We start from the raw sequence: 25,479 nt of genomic DNA, 5'->3' as shown, positions 1-25,479 counted from the left end.
AAGATTTAGGGAATACGGCCCCTTCTAAACCCACTGCTTTAGGCTTCTTTAAATACAGGATACCCAGTTTTGCTCTCTTAGTCAAGCCCCTCAGTGAGATCTTCTGAGCATGGCTTTTAAGGTCTATAATGACCAAGGAAGTAACAGAAAAGGCAAATAAGGCCCAAAAGAAGTCAGGAAATACCAACTTTTGGCTCCAGCGCCCTAAGGCGCTTCATAGCATGTCATCAAGGCCCTGCTCCAGAGTGGAAAGAAAGGTCATTGAACTGAAGCCTGCCAGGCTTCCCGGCCCCATCAAGGGACACACCTGTGCTGTAAAAAGAGGGACATGAGAAGGTAAGCTGCCCCCTTGCTCCATGGAGGGAGGGTTCAGTCTCTTCTAGCCCTGCTCCAGCTACCTGTGACCTGACCTTGCCCAGCGTGCTGGGAATTGCCACTGAAGGCCTAAGGACATCGTTCAGGAGCCTAAGGTATTTCTTCCAAGTAGCAGATAAGCTAATAACACAAGGGCCATCTACTATGCCTTGCCTGAATATTTGAGTTTTATTTAGCCCTCAAAGATCTCTACTGTGGGTATTGACAGTCTGGTTTTATTGCTTTATGTTTAGTGTATCCTTTATTTCTCTTATCTCAATGCCCCATGCCTATTATAGGCTGGGACCTGCTGCTAATTCCAGCTAGAAGCAGTAGTCACTAGGATTAAACTCTAACTGCAAAGGTGTAGAAGAATGTAACACCCTTTCCCTAAGTACTTACAGGTTTTATAGGTTACTCAGAAAACTGTTCAAAGACTGTCCAAGAGGCACTTCTAGCAGTACATCACCCAAGGACTGACTCCCACGTAGACGGGTCCAGACACAATGATCCCGACAACTCCCACTACTGCCAAGGTAGAAGGCATACCCGCCTGGGTCCACCGCAGCCAGCTGAAGCTTGCAGTCCCAGCAGAGACACCTTTGTGGACAGCAAAGACTGACCCCGCCAACCCTTGTAAACTGACCCTGAGAAGGACAGCATGCCCTGCTTCAGCCACAAACCAGAAGTTAACTGGTCCATGCATGGAAACTTTGGGGAGGGAAGGAAACTAAGGTAAAGGAAAGCCAAGTAAGTCATCTTAAGGTTTGATGCATGTACTGCTATGAGTCATACAGAAAGGGAGTGTAAGTCCTTTGGCTGAAAGAGAAGCTACAAGGTAAATGAAAGTTATGTATGTGCTCATAGCTACCACTATAGAATAATCTGTGAATATTGGTCATGTGTCCAATAGGCTACTTAGAAAAGGACACCTCCAAAAGCAATCTTTAAAAGAGGATTACTTAGTACTAACTTAGTCCTTGCTGAAGGTTAAGGTTTTTAGGAAAATAAGAGTTTGATAGAAAGGAATTGTATGGTTTTGATAATAGATGGTATAAGGTGTAGAGGTACTTTTGAAAAGAAAAGGAAAAGCAAGTTGTTATGAAGGCCAGTTATTCCTGGATAAGAAAGTGCATAAAAGTTGAAGGTTTGTGTAAGTTGCAGAAGGTTTGTGTAAGTTGCAGAAGGTTTGTGCAAGTTGTAAGAAGTTAGTACAGAGAAGAAAAATGCAAGGCAGAAAGAAATTAGTCCGTAAAACTTGTAGTACTAAGGGCACACTATCAGCATGCCAGCACATACTAGGGAGGACCCCTGACCCAATTAGCTTATAGCTACAGCTAAAGTAGAAAATTCTCATGAGCCCCAGCCTTATACCATTCTCCCCACTGATGAAGAATCAAGGATTTGATTTATGCCCAAAAGAGATGGGGGGAATGTTAGATTCAGGGAGTACTGACATGCTGGGGCTGCCAAGAGTGTACAAGGTCCCTGTGACACTGAGAAACAAAGAGTTCAGCAACATCCTGCATTGAGTCAAGAGACCCTTATCAGAAGTCTATGTTTGAAATTCTCACTGAGTAATACCCCCCCCCCCTGTAACTGCTGCAACGACCTCCCTAGCCAATGACTAACAGCCACATCAGCTTCTGTATGATGCTTGCTCTTCCTAGATAGCCACCCTATAAAAAGGAGCCATTTTAGAAGCTCGTGGCTGCAGTGCTACAGTCTCTTCGGAGGTGTGGGTTGCCTGCAGTCCCTGCGCAGTTGGGGGGCTGCAGTGTTCCTGTGTGGGTTACCTGCAGTCCCTGCGCAGGTTTGGGGGGCTGCAGTGCTCCCTTGCATGGGTTGCCTGCAGTCCCTGTGCAGGTCTGCAATAAAACTTATAAAATTCACTTTGTGTCTGCTGTGGCCTATCTCGCCAGGATGTAACAGTATACCTGTGGTATCTCTCTGATATTTGCTGTAGTGAGGATTAAATGAATACAACGTATATAACTTGCTTTAAGTGCCTGGCTTATAGAAAGCACCCATGATAGTGGCTTCAACTTAGCATAGACTACTCAAAAGGGCTTCCAGTTGACTATTTTAAAGTATCCCTTGCTTTATATCTTTAAAATGGCTGCAAACGTTTCTATTTTTCTTTAATATACACTCAGTAAAGGAGACCGAAGACGCCAAAGGAAAAAACTTTTGTCAGCAGTCCCCTCCCCTCAAGCTCACCAGAACAAAAATCCTGTAAACTCTAGGCTGTTGAGTAATATCAAAAAGATCCCAGATACTGACTGCTTCTGGAGGCGGACCACTGGTTCTAATTCTTTAAGAGGCGGACAGGTGGGAGTAATCTATCGTCCAGATAGATGCAAAGTCCAGTGGAAACTGCACCTCACCTCCCTGAGTGAGGTTTTGTCGGAGGCTTTCAGGCTCTCACGCTAAACCCATTCTCTTTTCTCCTCCACAGGCTTTTCTGTGCAAGCATGCATCTCACAATGCCTGGATCATTTCGCACCCACCGCTTGAGGCCGGTTTTGGCTGGTATAACTCGTGCGCTGACAAGGTAGTTGATGTTGTTCCGAAATAGGCGACGCCCGCTCTACCCGACCGTGTCCGGACGCGCCTCCCTCGCCTGCGGCGCTAGCCACCAGCGGTACGGGAATCGGCCCCTCAGCCCGGGGCCCATCCACCCCGCAGCCGGCCGTGGCGTCGAGGTACTGGCAGGGTGTTGCAGTCGCCCCTTTTGGCGGGCTCGAGCACCCCGAGGCTCCGCCCTCCGGCGCACTCTTATCCGCACCCGCGGCGGTGGGCGCCGCGCCCCCATTGGCGGAGCGGCCCGTGGTGGCCCCGCCCCCTCCCGGCTCAGACGCGAGCACGTTGAGTGGCGGGGGCCGACAGAAGAACTGCACGAGCGAGGGGTGGCTCCGAGGGCCGGGTGGCACGGTTGGGGCGCCCGTTTAGGGCCCTCGGGAGGCTGCCGGGTTGGGAGTGCGGCCCACAGAGACGGGGGGACGGGGGTGGGTGGGCTGAGAGCAGCTAGGCGGTGAGGCCAGCCCGCCGCCCCTTCCCCCCACCCCCGTCGACCTTGTTGGCAGAAGCTTCCCGGGTCTCCTCACGCCGGCGCGATGGCGACTGCTGTGGAGACGGAAGCCTCTCCGCCGACGGACGCGAGCTGCGAAGGTGGCGGCGGCGGAGACGAGGAGATGAAGCAGGCGCTTCCGGAGCTTGACTCTTACCCACAAAATGGCGGCGGCGGCGGCGGTAGCGGCGGCCTCAGCATCGCGGAGCCCGGCGCCGCCGAGCCCAAGGAGACCGCGGCGGCCGAGGCCACCGCGAGCGTCAGCCAAGAGCAGCCTCAGGACTCCCCCGAGGCGGGCGCGGCCGCTCTGCTCAAAGGCCCCGAAGAGCCCGAAAGACCCGTTAGGAGGAGTTTTCAGATCCCCAGGAAGAGCAGAGAAAAGAAAGGTGGTGCTTCCCCCCTTCCCCAGCCCCTCTTTCTCTCTCTCCTCCATTTTTTCATTAGAATCTCTGTCTCCTCTTCCCACACCCATCCGAGACACGTAAACACGCATGCAGCGCCCGCCGCCTCCGCGCACTGCCACGGCCGCCAGCTGCTGCGCTTGGGGCGAGAGGAAAGCGGGGACCCACGCTCCTCTGCTCCCCTCTCCCCGTGAAGTCGGAAGTAGCTCAGGTTTGAAGCTTGTCCGTCAGGCTGCAGCTCCCAGAGAGGAAAGATGGTGCTCGGCGCCCCTCCCTCCCAGCCCCTGAAGGCAGAGAAGCTGATGTGTCCTCCCTAAGGATGCTTCTGCGAAGTCTCACTGAGAAAATAGCCCGTGGCCATGGATTCTGGAGCTTTCTCCAAGGCCATTGTTCAGAGGACCACAAGTGCTCCTCCCTGTGGAAATTCTTCGTACATCTACTTGAAATTTGCTCGATGCCAGCGTCTTCCCTTGTTTAGAAATCTTCATTAGATGTGATCCATGCACACTGCTGTTTTCCATCACACTTCATTTCCATGTAGATTTTTTTCTTGTTTTTGAAGCGTTTGATTGAGTAGGCCTCTCTCTCTTTAAATCCAAACTTTAGTTTATTTTTAAATTGTATTTGAGAAGAATGGGAAGGTAGGTTCTTGGTGCAGTAATTTTCCCTATGGAAGAAAAATGGAGAGGTTAGTTTACGCCCAAGAGGCACCAATTTGATATTGTAGAAGAGGACTTCGGATTAGAAAAAAAGGTCCAGTCTAATTTTTGGAGCCAATATGGGAACAGTTACACGAACTACATTTACCTTTTTTAAACTTAATGACATACTGTGACACATTTTAATGGAGAGCAACATTATTATTGTTTTCTATTATACTATTTTTGACTATCCAGTGATTTGGATATTCTGGATTTAGTCCATTGAAAGCTTTTCTTTTTTGATTTACTGCGTGGTTCAGTTTGCCATGATTTATTTTGGAGAAGAACGGGAATATTCTTATTTGCAGAAAACTTCTTTTTGTAATTTTATTCTTATTAAAGATAGGCTGTGGAATGAAGTATGTTGCTTCTTTCCTTGTGTATAATCAGCTCCATTCCCACAGTTGAAATGGTTAGAGCCTTTTTTAAGTTAGATACACGGAAAGCCAAACTGTTAGTTTCTATTTGAATGACAAAGCCAAGGAAATCCTTGTGGAAAACCATGGTGACAAAGGTGTTTGTCCACCAGCATGAGGAATGTTTCTAGAAATATCTTTTAATTGAGTTAATATATTTTAGGGTTCAAGAGGTTGCTTGTCAGTTCTTTGGTTTAGATGTATGGTATACTATATATGAGAAAAAGATGCTAGCTTAAATTATCAGTTGGTAGTTGGTTGGAAGTGCATTCAGATGGGCTCTGGTTATGAGGTAGATTGAACTTTATTTTTTCAGCTTGATAAAATTTTGAAGTCCATTTATTTTAGGTTTTAAGTGCCCAAAATAAGGTTTATCGTACATCATAAACCGTGGTGTACAACCTTTTACCTTTTGATAGGATCAGAAAATTGGCCTACAAACCCTCAGTTTGGTTTGAAATGAGAGAAGACACTAGGTAATGTTGAAAGGCAATGTGCTTTGTGTATCTTTTTTAATAAGGTAAATAGCAAGGGTTCTGTATTTGATCACACTAAAAGTGGATATAATTGAGGAATTAGGAAATAGGAAGCTTGTTTTCTCTCCTGAATCTAATGCTTCTTGGGGAAAATATATGTCTTTCATTTTCAAATAGAGATGAAAGGTTGTTACTTTTCTCTTGTTAGGAAGGTTGTGGATAAGGAAAATAAGACAGACTGGATTTTTTTCATGTTTAGTGAAAATGAGTAATTTTTAACTTGTCTAAATATTTATACACTATGTAGCAGCTATCCAAATAGTGCCATAACAATTTAAATAGAGCCTTTAAAAATCAAATAAACAGCTATTTTACCACCGTGGACTTTATCCTGTTTAAGCTGAGTATAGTTGGTGCTTGGTGATAGAATTTAATAAAAAAATTAAACTTTTCACTTTTTTAAAATGCTTTATCACAAACAGTGCTGTAGGTACTGCTAGTTTCACAATTCATTTCAAAATCATCTCTTGGAATTCATGAAAGGTATTAAGATTTGGCTAGGTATTAGTTGTGGACAGCTAAGTCTACTGATCATGAATAGTAGGTAACTGCTTGAACTTTTCAGTATCAAAGATTCTGTTTCATTCATATTTTAATATGGCAAACCTATTCTTGTGGCTATACTTTTCCAGTGAAATTTAAGATTAAGACTTGAATATTTTTGATACCTTCAAGGTAAATACTATGTGAATATAATGTGTTGACTCAGTTCTTTTCTTGGTCTTGACAATAGCATAACATCCAAAATACTGCCATTCTAATTAAGTAATATCGGCATATACTTTATAGTGCTTAATAAGTTGTAGGCGTTATTCTAAAACGGTTATATGTATTAACTCTCAATAACAATACTATGTGGTAGGTACTGTTCCCATTTTATAGACGAGGAAAATGAAGTACTGAGAAGTTAAATAACTTGCCCAAGGTCATAAAGCTAGTAAATGGTTGAGTTGAAATATGAACCTATGATGAGAGTACCTGCCATTACTGAAGTTAGCAAGACTTGTTTTTTATGAGATTTATTTAGCTTAACTGTAGAATTGCATTTTGTCAGTAGACATTTCACTGTTGCCTTCTTTTAAGTCATTAGAAGTAAAAATGGTAATTGTATTTGATACAGTTTTTCCCTCCAGAGTTTTTGGAAAATCCCTTCCTGTAAAATGTTTTATGACACAGATTAACTGCTCATATATCTGTCTCATTCATGTATATCACACATGAACTGCTCTTTCTTATACACCTGCATCCATACTGGTCTAGTCTATGACTAATTCTCCCCAACTTTCATCTTTTTACACAAAATTTGCAGTTGTCTTTTTGAAGACTTTGGAGCAATCTCCTCAAGGAAATTTGCATGGTGTTTTAGTAGTTATATATATGAATGACTGGGTTCTAAGTACCATAGATTTCCCTACATAGAAGTAAATCTGAGAAGGAAAGTAGAGGCAGAATCCAGTTATCCACATAAAACGTTTGATAGATTCATGTAAATACTAGGTAATGGAAGTAAATTTTTCTTTGACCTAATCCCTAGTCAAAAAACTTTTATTTGTAATTGTCTCTATAGATCTCTGTCAGCATCTTCATTCCTAATTCTGTAGTATTTTCAACCTTGATTTAGAGTTGAAACACCATTCCTGAAGTATTATGTATGTAGCAGTTTTATTAGGATGAAGAAAAGTGATTTTTAAAGTAACTTATACAGAACAAATAGATATTTATTGTATTTTACACATCATTAATAATAGTAGACTTAGAGGTGGATTCAGAGAGAATTACATGTGGTTCCCCCGCCTCTTTGTTACTTCCTTTTCTTCTATGAATGTTACTTTAAATTGAAATGTTTATTTCATATTATCTAGTATGTTTTGATAAGTGGTCTATCTTAAAAGTTTAGCTTGTTTTTATGTATATGTATATATTTTTTACATATACACAAATATCAGCATTGACACTAAACTAAATAAAATGGTAAAGGTAATTGAGGAAAAATGTTCCTTTGACTAAGGAACTATTTGATGACCTAAATTTTATGTCTTTTGCAACTGCTTAAATATAACATTAAATTCTTGATTGTATTTTGTATGCTATCAGTGATGAAAAATATTTAATGATAGTATAGACAGTCAGGAGACCTGGATTCTAGTTCTGATTCTGTGATAACAGTGTTTTCTCATCTGAGTTATAAATCTCCAAATGCCTTTGTATATGTTCTTCAATTGTATAAAACACACTTATAATCAGTTTTGTCAGTAGGGAAACCTCATGAATTATGATTGGAAATCAACTCATTAGTCATTATTCTGACATGCATTTGACGGGAGTCCTGTAAATAAGTAAAATTAAAATTGTTTATTTTTATTTTTTATTTTTTTACAGGGACAGAGAGAGGGATAGATAGGAACAGACAGGAACGGAGAGAGATGAGAAGCATCAATCAGTTTTTCGTTGGGACACCTTAGTTGTTCATTGATTGCTTTCTCATAAGTGCCTTGACTGCGGGCCTTCAGCAGACCGAGTAACCCCTTGCTCGAGCCAGCGACCTTGGTTCCAAGGTGGTGAGCTTTTGCTCAAACCAGATGAGCGCATGCTCAAGCTGGCGACCTCGGGGTCTCGAACCTGGGTCTTCCGCATCCCAGTCCGATGCTCTATCCACTGCGCCACCACCTGGTCAGGCATAAAATTATGTTTCTTAATGTGTGGAAGAACAGTTACTGCTGTTAACCTTTATAAACCAAAAAAGGGTTTTACAGCTTTTTGCCTTGTTAAATGAGTTAAAATGAGAAATAGTTAAAGAAAGATTTGAGAGAAGACACATAAGAGAAGATAAATAGCATAATCCTAGGCATCAAAATCTTTGTTTTATAGATTGTCTAAGTGTTCTATATGATTTCCTGTTCTAAAATGAAAATTATTTTTCTAATTTTTGAAATACCAGTTGAGCTCTTACACACAACATCATATTTTTTCTTTCTTTAACTTAGAGTTCAGGATACAAGTTTTAGAGCTCTGGGAAGCCTGAATTTGAATCCCAGCTGCACTGTTTATTTACTGTATAACCTTGAGCAGGTTAACTTTAGCTGTTTCAGTTTCATTTGTGAAATGGACATAATGAACTAAATAGGGTGGTTTTGATGGTTAGATGAGGTAATGCATGTAAAGCTATTAGTGTAGTATCTGAAAAGTATAATGACCCACTAATTATTAGACTCAATAATTGTTGGAATCCAGAGAACAATGTATTGGATTCTGACTTCCTTAAGTGAAATGAATGATTAATACATAAAATGTTCTGTTTCCTATTTAGATAGTCACAGGGTTGTTTATTATTGCCTCAAAAAAATGGCCCATAATTAAGACCATGATGTATATATGTTTTCTGTAAAGGATGTGATAAGATCAAGTTGATCAGGGTATATCTAGTGTTGAGAGTATTAAGGACAAAGTAGACCACCAGGGAATGCACATTCACAACAAAATGGTTAAATTTCTAACCTATTGTTACTGACACATTGACTTGAACCCTTAAAAATAGTTACAGCATAATTTTACTTTTTTAGGAGTGATAATTGGGAAGGAAAAGTAGAAATTCTAGTAAAGCCAACTGAGTCATTTGAAATGTAAAATACCCAAGACATGGTTTATTGTTAGACCTAAAATCTTGTACCTTTTTCTATATTTTCATTCACAAGAATTTTTTTCTCTTGGCAGTCTACTTGAGTACAAATTTGACTCTTTAGGACATTAGTTTGGAGGTGAAACAGAAATATTAAGTACTTTTTTGGGAATAACTTGAATGTTAATTGCTATTAAATATGGCACAATTTTTCATTTATGATTTGATTGATAGTGGAAATAGTGTTGAGGCTGCTTAATTAACTAAATTAGAAAATTTCTTGTATGTAGCCTTGTAAAATTTCTTAAAAATTTAAAGCCATATGATACTCTGGCATATTTTAGATATCTGAAGTCACTTTGTTAGTTTAGAAACATACAGATCAATCATGCACGAACTCGAGTTTTTGGCTTATTTTATTTTTGTATTGCTTGCTTTTAGAGAGACAAAGGGAGGGATAGAGAGTGAGGGAAGCATTCATTTTAATTGTGCATTCATTGGTTGCTTCCTGTATGTGCCCTGACCTGGATCGAACCCGCAACCTTGGTTTTTTGGGATGACGCTCTTAACCAACTGAGTTAACCAGCAAGGGCCAGGTTTTAAAAAAAGTTTTGTTGAATTTATTGAGGTGACATTGGTTAATAAAATTATGTAGTTTCAAGTATACAATTCTATACTACATTGTCTGTATATTGTATTGTGTATTCACCAGCCCAAGTCAAATCTTCCATCACCATTTTGTCCCCCCTTTACTGGAGGGATAAGGGGGTTGGGAGAGGTAGAAGAGGGTAATCACTGTACTGTTGTTTATGCCTATGAGATTTTCTTAATCCCTTCAACTTTTCTGCCCCGTCTCTCAACCCCCTTTTCCCTCTGACAGCTATTAGTCTGTTCTCTGTATCTCATCTGTTCCTGTTTTGTTTTTTATTTTTTTAATTTTGTTCAGTAGAGTCCACATATAAGTGAAATCATATGGTAGTTTTAAATCATGCTTGGCCCATTTTGGAAGTGAAAGCCTTGACAAACTTTTCCACATGCTGTTTTTCTTGCCAAGATTTTCTCTATTTAGTTGGGGACAGTCAAAAGAAAAAATCTTTTTTTTCCTATCATATCTTATAGAATAGATTTGAATTTCGAGAATGTATTCAATTTGTAGTAAAAATTAGGGTTTTTTTTTTTTTCTTGAGCTCTCTCCCCTTCTTACTCCCAGTCAAGTGTTTTTATTGCATTATAACTATATTGGTGTTACCCCTTTAGAGTGTGATCCCACAGTATTGGTAACCATTTGTTCAATACTCATTCTGTCATTGAAAGCTACATTTTTCCAAGTACTTTTGCGGTGTGTGTGACACATACATGCATATATTTAAACACACATATACATAGTATATATACATATATGTGATTTATATATATGACTTGGTAAATTAATGGATGAATGGATATATCATTTGACATGTTCTTAATAACCATAGGAAATACAGTAAAAACAGCTTAATGGCTGCTGTCTAGTACCTTGAAGAGTATGTATAAGAGAACACTGTTTTTATAAGTATTTTGATTGTGACATTTATTGTCTCTATAAGTAGTGATTTGAAAGAATGGTAATAAAGTATAACAAGTTACGGTGAAAAATAAGTTTTTCATTCTTGGTTTGGGGAAAAGTTATATGTACATATACTTGATCCTTGAAATCTATTAGTAAGTTCAACTGGTTCGTGTCAAAAGTGAAAATTTAAGGTTATCAGACCAGTAATCCACTGGTTCAAGAATGATTTTGACTTAAGGATTAAGAATTAAATGGGATGTAGAATAGTTGGAGGAGTGAGGAATAAAAACTCTGTGTCTTTGCATAAGATGCTGTGTTTAGTTTTTTCCATGTGTTGTCTCATGTGGCATGTGGCATACAGGTATATTTTTCTGTTCTACAGATGAAAGAACTGAGCTTATGTTTGGTTAAGTAATTGATTTACCCAGGATCTCCATAAAGCCAGAAAATTCTAGATAGGATATTTGCATTCAAGTATGACTCTAAAGTTCCACATCTTTTCACTAAAAATATCCTGCCACTTTATGTTGGTAATGCCAGATACCAGTGGATGCAGCATATCGAACTTTAGTACTAAACACCAAATAGAATAATTTTATAAACACCAAAGTAGCTTTAAATTAGAGTTTTTATGCTTTATCATTTAGGATATAAGCATTTAATTTGGTGAAATAAGCAGTCCACTACTTCAGTGTAATATAAAATAGGAGTTGATATAAGTACATGAACAGGTTTTTATGAGAGTCTTAAAGCCATTTAGGTTGCCTATTGTAGCACCCTAGGTTTGCAAAACTATAACATGTCTGCATGTGTAATGCCAGATGCTCATCGCTGAAGAAACTGGTCAACTTGGATACCTGATTTTAATGTTTTTTTTTCAGTGAACCATTAAGTGTCTCTTTTGCCTATTACAAAGTAAGATAAATCTTTTTAAACTTTATTTAAAAGCCCACAAAAATGTAAGAAACTAAATTTAAGGTGGAAAAATCTTTAAAAAAAAAAATTTTTTTTTTTTTTTTTTTTTAGCACTTTTTCAGCCATTAACTCCAGGATCTCGTGAATTTGAGGATGTTTTAAATATTCTCCATTCATCTTATCTTGAGCCAACCTCAGTAACAAATTTTAACTACAAACGTGCTTGCTTGGTACATAACGAGCTTTTGGAAAAGGAGGTATGTTTTAAATTGTGATTATTGTCAGATTCTACAGAATTGGTAGCCTAGAATTTGTTTTACTTTTCTCTAAAAATGCTAAAGTTTTTAGGAAAGCCAAATTACAAAAGGGAAAATAAGTTTTAAATGACATCTTTTTCCCCTAAACATTATTGATATATCATTACATTGATCTGCTGTTAATGTGTGATTATGTAAAATAACTTTTACTAAAAATCTTAAGCATAGGAATAACATTATAAATTCATAGCAAGGATTTTTGCTATTTCAAGCACAATTAAATTTAATTAAATGGAATCTAATTGTATCGTATGTCTAAATTGGAAGATAATAAAATCAAGGGTGTATATTTCTTTTTTAGATATGCTTTATTTTTTTCAACAGTTGTTGCCTGATGATTGAATTATCTTATTACCGTACTTGAAATTCTTGGTGAAAAAGTGCAAACAAAGGGAAACAGTTAAGCATGTTAGATAGTGAATTTATATTTCATATACGTATTAGACTATTCTTTGAATTTTGATTTAGGAAAAGCCAATGTGTAATTCTGAAGTAATACAAATATGGTGTTTATAAATATTTGATGTATATGTTGCTTTCTAATATACATGAAATACTATTAATTTTGTACTTTTACAAGTTGGTTAACCCAGTGCTACCAGAATTTAACTTTGAAAGGATCATTTGTTCCCAGAGAAAATGAAAACCTTGGTAGTTGGAAGTGGTTTTATGGTATGATAGCAATTACTTGCTAGTTTTATATGAAAATTTAGTCTATAGACTCTTTGATTATATTATTGAAGATCATTAATGACCTGGATACTACATATAAACCTATTATATTTGGGCTCTGTATTTTGAATGTATATCTATCTTGTATCTAAAAGCAAAAGCTGGCGGGTTAGGGTGATTTTGAATTCAACAGTTGAAATGTACTTAGACTGAGTCACTCTTTTATCCTGGAAATATGTTTGGAGCATGGAGCGTGTTTTATCTACTTGCATTAAGAATAATACTCTTTTTTTTTTTTTTTTTGTATTTTTCTGAAGCTGGAAACGGGGAGAGACAGTCAGACAGACTCCCGCATGCGCCCGACCGGGATCCACCCGGTATGCCCACCAGGGGCAACGCTCTGCCCACCAGGGGGCGATGCTCTGCCCCTCCGGGGCGTTGCTCTGCCGCGACCAGAGCCACTCTAGCGCCTGGGGCAGAGGCCAAGGAGCCATCCCCAGCACCTGGGCCATCTTTGCTCCAATGGAGCCTTGGCTGCGGGAGGGGAAGAGAGAGACAGAGAGGAAGGGAGGGTGGGTGGAGAAGCAAATGGGCGTTTCTCCTATATGCCCTGGCCGGGAATCGAACCCGGGTCCCCCGCACGCCAGGCCGACGCTCTACCGCTGAGCCAACCGGCCAGGGCCAAGAATAATACTCTTATAAAGAAATAAAACATTTTTTTATTTTCCTAATTGAGTTTATAGTCTACAAGTTGGTCATTCAGCAGAGATTTACTGAACTATTTAACTCACATAGTGTACCATTTTAAATAAGAGATGCAAAAATAATTGAAACGTGAACTTAAAAATCTATGAGAGACTTGGAGTGGTAAAATTGTAACAAATTAAAATTGATAAATACTTGATGCTTCTTTGACTGTGTTGTAAAAGTAAAGAGTCAATTAAAACAGGGAAAAATGGATGCACAGAAATTACAGGGAGAGAAAAGATAATTTCTATTTTGGTAGGTTTGGAATTTTTTAGAAATAAAAATCCTAAAACTCTTAGATTGAAAAATTTAATCACATGCTACAGAGTTGTAATAGATTTAATCTCATTTAGTTTACAGAAAAGCGAAGAGAACTGAAGTTTGATTGCCGTTTAGATAAAGAACTTTCAGAATCCTATGCATTTCTGATGGTTGATCGATATCAGGTGAGTGATCCCATTTTATAAAAAGAAATTTGAGGATGTTTCCATTGTAGGGTACTAATTTTTCAGTTATTCAGCAGTACACTTGACTTGGGGTGGTGAGCACACAATACAGGATACGAATGATATATTATAGAATTGAATACCTGAAACCTATGTACATAATTTTATTAACCAGTGTTATCCCAATAAATTTATTAAAAAACAAAAATTGATAATTATAAATAAAATTTCCTTGATGTACAAGTAGAAGCAATGATTTTAAGGGAGAAGTATTTCATTATTTTGCGGTTTTTCAGCTGTTCTCATTTTTTTCCTTACCAAACCTATTTTCTTCCTTAGAATATGTTTAATAATGAATAATTTTCTCTTTGTTAAAATAGATTATCTTCTATATTCTTGATTACATGTGCTGGGAACTATTTTCTCCTTTAATTGAAGATTTTTATGTGGAGTTACTTTTTAATTATTTTGATAGTTCTAGTTTGCTCTAAAAGGGGATGTTTATGAGTCACATGAATTCTGAGTATCTATCACACCTAGCATAAACAAAAATGGATTCCTACTAGGGTTACGCTGAAAGTATAACCCGGTTTCACGTTGATATTTAATTATAAACCGGCATATGTATAAAATTTATGTATTGTAGAAAATACATAGTTCAGAAGCTTAGATTTAAAACAAGTTTACAAATTAACTTTACACACTTTTAATGTATTATGATTGCAAGATGAGGTGTTGTTTTTTTTTATAGGTTCAAAGCATGTGCGAAAAAGGATTACAGGTGGGCCACTCCAAAATATCAATTCTTGGCAGTCCTTCCATGGGTAATCTTTTTTTATTTACCTACTATTTTCATTTAAAAATCATCTAATTTTGCTATAGTCCTTATAATTAAATTTATGCATGTATTGTCATGTTCCCAGAAGAGGAGACTAATTTTAGGTTCTGTGATGTAGAACCAGTTTTAATCTTTGTTTCTGGTTTAAAAAAATTTTTTTTAATTTACTAATTTTAGAGAGAGAAGAATGGAAAGGGTAGAGATTTGTTGTTCCATTTATTTATGCATTCATTGGTTGATTTTTTTTTTTTTTTTTTTTTTTTTTGACGGAAACAGAGAAAGGAACAGAGATGGACAGACCAACAGGAAGGGGAGAGATGAGAAACATCAGTTCTTTGTTGTAGTTCCTTAGTTGTTTGGTCACTGACTGCTTTCTCATACTGTATGCCTTGCCCAGGGGCTACAGCAGACCGAGTGACCCCTTGCTCAAGCCAGAGACCTTGGGCTTTAAGCCAGCAATATTTGGGCTCAAGCCAGCAACCATGGGATCATGTCTAGGATCCTGTGCTCAAGCCAGTGACCCCTCGCTCAAGCTGGCGACCTCGGCTTTCGAACCTGGGTCTTCTGTGTCCCAGTCCAACGCTCTATCCCAGGGGTCCTTAAACTTTTTACACAGGGGGCCAGTTCACTGTCCCTCAGACTGTTGGAGGGCCGGACTATAAAAAAAAAAAACCTGAACAAATCCCTATGCACACTGCACATATCTTATTTTAAAGTAAAAAAACAAAACAGGAACAAATACAATATTTAAAATAAAGAACAAGTAAATTTAAATCAACAAACTGACCAGTATTTCAGTGGAAACTATGGGCCTGCTTTTGGCTAATGAGATGGTCAATGTGCTCCTCTCACTGACCACCAATGAAAGAGGTGCCCCTTCTAGAAGTGCGACGGGGGCTGGATAAATGGCCTCAGGGGGCCGCATGTGGCTCTATCCACTGTGCCACCACCTGGTCAGGCTCATTTGTTGATTTTTGTGTGTTCCCTAATGGGGAATTGAACCTGCAATCTTGGCATTTTGGGACAATGCTCTAACCAGTTGAGCTATTGTTTATGATTTTTGCATACTCCAAATTGAGAAAAAGAATGTATCTTTTTTTATGTCTTAGTTTAGACATAATTTGAAAAATTTGATTAGTTTCATGTTTTCTTCTGGTTTTATTTTTGCTGTGGTTAAATACCAGCTATCTTTACTGTCATTACATATTTTTAAAAGGTATCAGTCATATCATTTATCTCTTATAATCAGATTAAATATTTAGATTTTTTGTATTCGTGTTTTTATTCAAATTCAAATTTAAAAATTTTTTCCTCTTTACTAGGTGTCTATCTTTCTAGGTATGCTGATTTATTACAAGCTAATCCTTTGGAAGCTGGGGCAGTAGGTGATGTTGTTATATTTAAAATAATGAAGGTAATTTCAACTTTTACATTTCATATATTAAAGACAATATTTGATACGGATTTAATTGACCTAGTCTTTAGGAGTTTCATTAAATTAAAAAACTGTTTGCATGTGTTTGATATATAAAAATAGTTTAAAAAAAATTTTTTTTTTCTGAAGCTGGAAACGGGGAGAGACAGTCAGACAGACTCCCGCATGCGCCCGACCGGGATCTACCCGGCACGCCCACCAGGGGGCGATGCTCTGCCCACCAGGGGGCGATGCTCTGCCCCTCCAGGACGTCGCTCTGTTGCGACCAGAGCCATTCTAGCGCCCGGGCCATCTTTGCTCCAGTGGAGCCTCGGCTGCGGGAGGGGAAGAGAGAGACAGAGAGGAAGGAGAGGGGGAGGGGTGGAGAAGCAGATGGGCGCTTCTCCTGTGTGCCCTGGTCGGGAATCGAACCCGGGACTTCTGCACGCCCAGGCCGACGCTCTACCACTGAGCCAACCGGCCAGGGCCTAAAAAATTTTTTTTAGTTTTTATTTTTAAAAGTTATTGATTTTAGAAAGAGAGGACAGGTGGGGGGGGGGGGGGGAGACAAACAGACATCCATCTGTTGCTTTACTTTATTTATGCATTTATTGGTTGAATCTTGTATGTGCCCTGACCAGGAATCAAACCCTCAACCTTGATGTATCAGGATGATGCTTTAACAAACTGGGCTACCCAGCAAGGCCAAAAGATACTTTTGAGAGTAGTTTGCCATCTTTGATGTAAGCTTGCTGTGCTTTAGAATTTGTTTTTCTTTCTGAAGAATAGAATGAAGAAAGGAGGAAACTATGTTGGTAATGTCATTAGGCTAGTGAAGAGTGTTGTAAATAAAATTTTTATTTCTTTGTCATGAAATTCAAACATGTATTTTCATGGTTAACTTTTATTCCTGCTTCAGTACTGGCAAAAAGTGTTGGATATTACTTTATTACCTGGCATTAAAGGGAAAAAAAACTGTTGTTAGTGATTTATATTCAAAGTTTTTTTTAATAGTAATTTCATTAGTCAGTAATTAAGTTTGGGTGGACTTAACAGATTTTCTCTATTTTAGGGTAAAATAAAAAGTATCTATGACCCCATGGGTGTAAAAAGTTTGGAATCTGCATTAAATAAAAGTGCTTTGGACCCAACACCAAAGCATGAATGTCACATGTCGAAGAATGCCAATCGAATTACATCACTTTTGGCTTACCGAGCCTATGAGCTTACTCAGGTAGGTACTTGAATCCATTTAGTCTGATACCTGTTTGTCACCAAATCCTTTAAAATGTCTTGCTTTTAGTTCTCTCTGCCACCACATCAGTCCGGACTCTGGTTTCCACATATTACTGCAGACTTCAGTGTCTCCTCATTGGTGTGGGTTCACTGTTCCCAAGACAGTTCAGAAACGTTGACTTAAAAATAATACTCAGATTCCTTAGCCTAGCTCACCCTGCCTGTAGACTGTTACTTCCATCCTGGTTTTTTTTTTGTTGTTGTTGTTGTTGTTTTTTGTATGATCTAATTTTATTTTGAAGCCTTGGATTTTCCTCACAAAGAAAGACCTCCTGCCTAATACAATTCATTCTTCCAAGTAGAGTTGAAGCCCCTTGAAATGTCTTAATTCATATTATTTTTTACTATTGATTTGATATTTTTTACTTTTAACATTTATCTAAGAAACAAACTTAGTAATTTTTAAGCTTTATTCAGATGAAATTGATACAGAGTAACTACACATACTTAACAGTTCTTTTGATGAATTTTAGTTATGTTTTTATATGATGTTTGACTATAAAGTAATGTTACTATTTTTTATAAACATGTAAAATATATGTATCCAAATAGATTGTATGTAAAAATTAGTAGATTGTATGTGAAAGATAGTGATGCTAACCTCCCTGGAAAGGTTTTTAAATTTATTCACATTAGAAAAAAAATTTCTTTAATTTTTTACTTTAGTTACATAAAATAGAATTTATTTCTTGCTCCTTTTTTTATGAAGAATCTCAATGGGCAAGACGTGTTGTTGGGGGCTTTTAGCAGCAGTTTTTTTCACTGAAGTCATCTGGACTGACTCATTTGATTATCTTCCCAGATGATAGTAGCATTAGTAGATATGAGATATAACTATAAAGTAATTATTGGCTTTTCTAGCAGAACTTGTAAACTGGCTTGATATTTCTAAAAATTTTCTAGTCATTTTTAGAGTAACAACATTATTGAAATCAGTATTATCCCAAGGGAATGGACTTTGAAGGACAGTGCCTTGTTTATAAATTGGGTCACTATTTCTAAGAAAACCACTAGTCTGCAAATCACAAAATCCTGATCTAATGATGAATGTTGTGAATAGGTGTCGGGGAGAAACATATGGGTAATAGGAAGAGGGTCAGCTATCTTTCTCACCTATATTTATGATCTCTTCCACCTCCATTTTGCTGCTTCGTCTATAGTTAAAGCCAAGAATATGTTTTTCTATTGACATGATGAAAAGCATGATAGATTTGGTTGAAGTTGTGTCATTAGAATTTTACTTTTTGTACCAAATCGATTTTTCTGGGCTGATGTGGAAGCCTCATTAGTAACATTTTTGTGAGGAAAATTGTTGACCTCATTCCCAGTGGTCAGCTCTTAAGAACTAAACTTTTGGAATACCTATTAGTGTCCTGGCATCTGATATATACAGAAACAGAATATTTTATGCCATAAAATGAATATAAAGTACAAATTATTTTAGATACATCAACAAGCAGGGCTTAAAGATACTTTCTCTTTGAAGTACATTTAAGTGTTATGTTCTCAAAAATCATGCAGATAAATACAAGATTTCCACTCTACTTTTTGCCTTCTTAAGTTAATTTTGCATTTTCTTATTTTTAGTATTATTTTTATGAGTATAGCTTTGATGAGCTAAGGCGAAGACCAAGACATGTGTGTCCATATGCAGTTGTGTCTTTTACTTATAAAGATGATATACAACCTCCAAAGTTTGTACCTTCATCAAGGTAAGGTTTAGGAGTTTCGGACATCATTTAAAAATGGTATTTATTACATATTCTGAACTGCCTTGTTAGAAGGAATACTTTGGGTTTTTTTCTATTTTTTTCTTATTTAAATTAATTAGCTACATAAATATTCATGGTGATTTAAAAGGTCAATGTGAAGGACAGATATTTAAATTATATGAAACTACAAACTAAAATTTACTTGAATCTCACTAGTTAACTTTTTTTTCCCTTGATATTGAAGGCTTGTATAATTGAGTGAACGCAGTTTTTTAAAAGTGAAATTTTGTGCATTAGCTCTCCTGGAAATGAGGAGCTTCTAGTAAAGCTACCCTGGCCCCACCTCCAACCAGTTATATCAAATATGTACTTGGGCATTGGTAATTTTTTAAAGATTCCAGATGTTTCTGATTTTTAGTCACGAGTTGAGTACTGTTGATGATTTCTTATAAGCTCTAATATAGGGTGACCAAATACAAAGCAGTTTCCCCCTTTTTATTCCCATATGGTTATTCCAAAAAATGTTTTGGCAAAATTAAATAGTAAACTTACAGGGATATAGGTGAAATAGTCAAATGTCTACTTATTTTTACCTTGAGTACTCATGTGCAAAGTCATGTATATATTTATTAATTTAGAAATACTGCTGTTTTAAAAGCCACTTTTCATAAAACATACGATACATTTTTGAGGTTGACCTCTTGATCAGTTTCCAGATCAAATGGTCTTGTCTTCATTTTAGCTATTTGAGATCCAGCACATTTTTCATATCAGTGAATAGTACTGGAAACCATCAACAGCCACAAGTACAGATTCATGTAATATCCAGACAGTGCATTTTTCTTTTTGTGTGTGTATATGTCTCTCTATATTTATGATCTTCATGATGCATTTACTGTAGTGCCTTTCAGCAGTGATCTTCAAAAGGTATACAACACTTAATGATTATGAGGTCATTCTTCTAGGAATAATAACTATCCATTAATTTTCTTTGCATCCTGTTTGATTCCATCTGTTGAACTTCGTAGCATTTAAAACAAGCTTTGATTGAACATTCTTGTTGTATCTTGAATGCCACCATGGATGCTCTTTCCTCAGGGCCTCTGCATTTGTGTTCCCTCTTTCCCCAATTAGCTGCATAATTTACTCCTACACTTCCTTCAGATCTCTCTTTAAAGGTGACATTATTAATGAGGTCTTATGTGATTTTTTTTTAATCCCTGTGCTCTTAGTGTCTTTCTTTGTACTCCTAAGAACTTAAAAACATCATCATCTGGTGAATTATATATATTCTTACCTTTCTGATTGTTGCCTGTCTGTTCATGAGATTATAAGCTTTATAAAGGCTTATTCATCCCTGTAGTCCTGTTACTTAAAATATTAGAAAATATTTATTGAATGATGAAAGACTATATTTAAGTATATATTGAGGCCGCCTGACCAGGTGGTGTCATAGTGGATAGAGCATCAGACTTGGACACAGAGGACCCAGGTTCAAAACCCCAAGGTCGCTGGCTTGAGCATGGGATCATAGACAGGACCTCATGATTGCTGGCTTGAGCCCAAAGGTCGCTGGCTTGGAGCCAAAGGTTGCTGGCTTGAGCAGGGACCACTCAGTCTGCTGTAGCCCCCCGGTCAAGGCACATATGAGAAAGCAATCAGTGAACAACTAAGGAACTGCAACAAAGAATTGATGCTTCTCATCTCTGAGCTCTCCCTTCTGCCTGTCTGCCCCTATCTATCCCTTTCTCTGTCTCTCTGTCACAAAGTAAATATATAAATATATATCGAGGTCATTTCTTTGACTCTTGTCACCAAAATAAAGTAATTGACAGAGGCTTTAATGAACTGTTTTTCTGGTGAATATTTTTGGGGAAACAGTCCTTTAATTTTGGGCAAATATGGTAATTCAAGTCAAGTAATTTTTTTCCTCCACGTAGACTTGGATTTATTCAGTGTTATAGTAATTACCTGGTTCCTCCTACTTGGAGGGAGGATTTAATTCTCGTATGTAGTATGCCATTAAAATAGCACTTATATCAAGGTCCTGAATGTTAACTTGATATTAGCAATTAGTAATTTTTTTTTTAATTTATTTGTAGATCTAACAGCTTTAATGCAGATAGAAACACAGGTAAGATTCTTTCCTTTAGTTTTCTAAATCAAAAGAGTAAGTGCTCTTAGTAAAAAATAAGTTAAGGCCTGGGCGATTGGCTCAGTGGTAGAGCGTCGGCCCAGCGTGTGGATGTCCTGGGTTCAGTTCCCAGCCAGGGCACACAGGAGAAGTGCCCATCTGCTTTTCCACCCTTCCCCCTCCCTTTTCTTTCTCTCTCTTCCCCTCCTGCAGCCAAGGCTCCATTGGAGCAAAGTTGCCCCAGGTGCTGAGGATGGCTCCATGGCCTCTGCCTCAGGCGCTAGAATGGCTCTGGTAGCAATGGAGCAACACCCTAGATGGGCAGAGCATCACCCCATAGTGGGCATGCCGGGTGGGTCCCGAGCACATGAGGGAGTCTATCTCTCTGCCTCCCCACTTTTCACTTCAGAAAAACAAAAAGAAAGAAAAATAAATAAATGTTTTGTTTTATTTTTATAATGAATGAGAGTCTGCAAAGTATGTAGAGGGTGAGGCCATTATTAGATGTAGCATCAACATAGGGTCATCCACGCTTAAGGTTTCCTTTGAGAAGCAGCTTCTGCAGTGAATAGACCAAAAGTGATAATAGTAAAAAATAAAACACGTTTCACAACTCAGCATGTTAAAAGTATTAAATTCAGTATTAAAAAGTATTAAAGAGATTTAGGTCAGGTTTCTACACAATGAAAAGAGATTGAGTAGAAGATGTGAGATATTGTAGGGATTTCTGTAGTTAACTAGATTTAAAATAGTTTCCTTTGGGAGAAAAATGAGGCCAGTAACTATATTTTATTTGCTATTCAGCTTTCTGATGTGAAGACATTTAGACAAATTTGTTATTCTTTGCAGCTGAAATGATAGCTTAAAAAGTCTAATTTTTGAACTCTCCTTTGAATAGAAATGTCAAGTATTTTGTGTTGTTGTTCTATAAAACCTTGTTTCTAGATACTTTCCCCCTTATTTCTGGTAAATGTATGTTCTTTTGGGCTGCCAAGAATTGTCTTTCTCTTTTTTTTTTTTTTTTTTAAGATAAATTTAACTACACCTTGTGGAAAGGACAGCTTTTAAATAAAGGAAAGCTTTTGTGCTATATTTCTCTGAGGTCAGCCACTCGTGCTTTTTTGCCTATCAAACTGTAAGTATGCTGTATTATAAGAAAACAGCAATTTTGCTATTTTGCTTTTTTTATATTTTTATTTTACTTTGGTCCATAAGAACTTAGATATAAACACTGGTTTGTTTTAAAAATGATTGATTTGTCCCTGGCTGGTTGGCTCAGTAGTAGAGTGTCGGGCCTGGCATGTGGAAGTCCTGGGTTCGATTTCCAGTTAGGGCACACAGGAGAAGCATCCATCTGCTTCTCTCCCCCCCCCCCCCATTTCCTCTTATCTCTCTCTTCTCCTGCAGCAAAGAATCCATTGGAGCAAAGTTGGCCTGGGCGCTAAGGACAGCTCCATGGCCTCTGTCTCAGGTGCTAGAATGGCTCTGGCCACAAGGGAGCAATGCCCCAGAGGGACAGAGCATCGCCCCCTGGTGGGCATGCTGGGTGGATCCTGGTTGGGTGCATGCGGAAGTCTGTCTGACTGCCTCCCTGCTTCTAACTTGAGAAAAATACAAAAAAAAAAAAAAAAAAAAAAAAGATTGACTTGATATCTTTAGAAACTTAATTGTCAAAATGTACCCTCCACTTTTCTGTCTTAATTTGAGGATGGGCTAAAAAGTCATACATATTTATGGCATAAAACTTTTTAGAGAATTTAAATGTTAAAAGTGATTTTTAAAAGTTTTATCCTAATTAGATACATTTTTTACTTAGCAATTTGAATATGATAGGCTTAAAAGCTATCAGTTCTTTGTTGGAAATGGTTTTGATGTGGTAGGTTAAGTTAAAATATATAAACTTTGCAGTATTATGCATCATATTTAGAAAGGTCTAAAGTGATCCTTTACTACCACCATAGTAAATATTATTAGCCTTCATAAATGTTTTAAGATTATGTTAACAGTATATACTTGAATTGTCTTTAATAAAATGACAACCATATATCCTTAGTAGTTAGTAATATTGGTATATAAAATTAGCTCCTGCCTTAAGTTTGGCAGGTTGGTAATATTACCAGCCTATCTGTTTACCTGTATGTCTGGACTTCCCATATCAAACCCTTTTTAGAAAAAAAGTATGGTATTAATAAATATGCTTATTGTTTTCCAGCAAGATGTGTGTGTGTGTGTGTGTGTGTGCGTGTGTATGTATATATAAAAGAGAGAAAGAGAGAGATATATACCATTGCTGGAGTTAAAAATACAGTGAAAGAAATATGCCTTTTCAATTTTCTTTCAGTCCTGAGAAATTAGATGTTGAAACAGTTATGAGTATTGATCAGCTGAAACAGAAAATTCCTCCAGCGCTGTTTTACAAGGAAGCATACTTTGGTTCAAATGAAGGTAAAGTAATTTAATTTTACTGAAAAATAAAAAGCAGACTTGAATTTGAATATTGATTATTTATTTTTTCTTATGTCAGTTTTGAAGAGTGGAATGTATTGCAGTCTTTATGAAGTTGTAGAAAAGACAAGAATTGGAAGTAACATGGAGAGTTTGCTGCAAAAACTAGAGAGAGAAAAGCTTGTGAGTTAAATTTAAAATGTTCTTTCTCCCTTAGAAACTTTCATATTAATGTGATCATATTAATATTTCAATTTATTTTATTTTTGCTTCTGAAAATACCACAAGGTTTCTGTCTTTTTTTTTTTTTTTCATTTTTCTGAAGCTGGAAACAGGGAGAGACAGTCAGACAGACTCCCGCATGCGCCCGACCGGGATCCACCTGGCTCGCCCACCAGGGGCGACGCTCTGCCCACCAGAGGGCGATGCTCTGCCCATCCTGGGCGTCACCATGTTGCGACCAGAGCCACTCTAGCGCCTGAGGCAGAGGCCACAGAGCCATCCCCAGCGCCCGGGCCATCTTTGCTCCAATGGAGCCTTGGCTGCGGGAGGGGAAGAGAGAGACAGAGAGGAAAGCGCAGCGGAGGGGTGGAGAAGCAAATGGACGCTTCTCCTGTGTGCCCTGGCCGGGAATCGAACCCGGGTCCTCCGCACGCTAGGCCGACGCTCTACCGCTGAGCCAACCGGCCAGGGCAAGGTTTCTGTCTTATTGCTGCCATTTAGTTAACAGCGTTTTACTGTGGCCTTTGGTACCCTACTTTATAGCCATGGCACCTAGACCTACTATAGACCAGTCTTCTCATGAAGTGTCTTTATTGTATTTTGTGACTGTGATATTCAAACAGTATTTCTTGAATATCATATTTATGCAGGTTACATAGTTCGGTAAAACTGAGACAAAGAGACTCTTCTGCTGAACTGCACAGAATGATAAATGGAATTACTCAGATGTGGTTTGTTCCAGTAGAGATAGGCATATTTGAAGATTTACAAAGAAGGTGCTTTGTGAGGTTGAAGAAATAAAAGAATACTATAGTAGTTGGGAGAAAGTTGTAGAACATTAGGCTGGGAAATTATGTAAGAGGCTAGCTATGTTCTGCAGCATCATACGAGCAGTGTTCAAAGTTTCAAAGTTTGGACTTAATCCTAAGAGCAATGGTTTTTAAAGTAAATGGGATGAGGTTTTGATTATGTGTACAATATGATCAAACCTATGTTTCACGCTTACCTTATAATGAAGGGGGGAGAGAGAGAGATGAGGTAATGATTATATTAGAGGGTGATGGAGGGAAGGTTGGATAAGAAAGGTATGGATGATGATGTAAGAAGAGACTGATTTAAGAACTGTTTAATCAGTAGTATAGAGTTTAATAGATACTGAGTATGTAGAGTTTAGGTAGAGAGATTAGGTGAGGCATCAGATTGTGATGGGTTTAGGAATGAGTGGAAAAGGAATTTATGATAATATGTACAGATTAGCTGAAGGAGACGGGGTGGTTGCAGAGAAGGGAGTGGCTATTTCAAGGTTCCTGTTAACATGAGATAGGTGAGCTTGTGTTTAAATGCTGATAGGATGTCCCATTAGAGAGAAGTTTCTTGTGCAGGTTTGCCATTTAATATGGGTTATTCAGCAGCTGACTTCTTTTTACTCCTCACTTTATTGAGGCTCAGTTTCCAGTTAGTCAAATGGAGATTTGTCTCACTGATTTTCAGAACTAGCAAGTTCATTTATATTATCTACCTAGAATTTTTTTTTTATTACTTGGGGAAGAGTCTCTCATTTATTTACTTTTATTAATTTATTGTGTTTACATAGATTCTAGTGTCCCCCTGAATACATCCCCCCCATGTTCTCTGGTACATCCCTCTTGTCGCCCTCCTGCCGCAGACCAGCGCGGCT

At 38.0% G+C, this 25,479-nt stretch overlaps 1 protein-coding gene across 4 annotated transcripts in view; it reads left to right on the top strand.

Annotated features, from left to right (window-relative positions):
- The first annotated feature begins 2,565 nt into the window (after window positions 1-2,565).
- The window catches only part of TASOR (transcription activation suppressor), a 72,587-nt gene continuing 49,673 nt past the window's right edge, over window positions 2,566-25,479 (top strand). For 3 of the 4 annotated variants that reach the window (XM_066351695.1, XM_066351698.1, XM_066351697.1), the window contains exons 1-11: window positions 2,567-3,810; window positions 11,670-11,815; window positions 13,648-13,740; window positions 14,492-14,564; window positions 15,901-15,992; window positions 17,065-17,226; window positions 18,876-19,000; window positions 21,103-21,134; window positions 22,164-22,269; window positions 23,476-23,579; window positions 23,659-23,762. In XM_066351695.1, coding sequence (XP_066207792.1) covers window positions 3,471-3,810; window positions 11,670-11,815; window positions 13,648-13,740; window positions 14,492-14,564; window positions 15,901-15,992; window positions 17,065-17,226; window positions 18,876-19,000; window positions 21,103-21,134; window positions 22,164-22,269; window positions 23,476-23,579; window positions 23,659-23,762 — 1,377 coding nt within the window. In that variant the 5' untranslated portion in view covers window positions 2,567-3,470. Of the gene's footprint in view, window positions 3,811-11,669; window positions 11,816-13,647; window positions 13,741-14,491; window positions 14,565-15,900; window positions 15,993-17,064; window positions 17,227-18,875; window positions 19,001-21,102; window positions 21,135-22,163; window positions 22,270-23,475; window positions 23,580-23,658; window positions 23,763-25,479 lie in introns of all 4 variants that reach the window. The other variant, XM_066351696.1, reaches the window with a different exon arrangement.

This window comes from Saccopteryx leptura, chromosome 10, assembly GCF_036850995.1.
Source record: "Saccopteryx leptura isolate mSacLep1 chromosome 10, mSacLep1_pri_phased_curated, whole genome shotgun sequence".
In the NCBI taxonomy this organism is placed as follows: Eukaryota; Metazoa; Chordata; class Mammalia; order Chiroptera; family Emballonuridae; genus Saccopteryx; species Saccopteryx leptura.
Note: the sequence above shows the minus strand (reverse complement) of the source record. Positions and strands in the feature narration are given on the sequence as shown.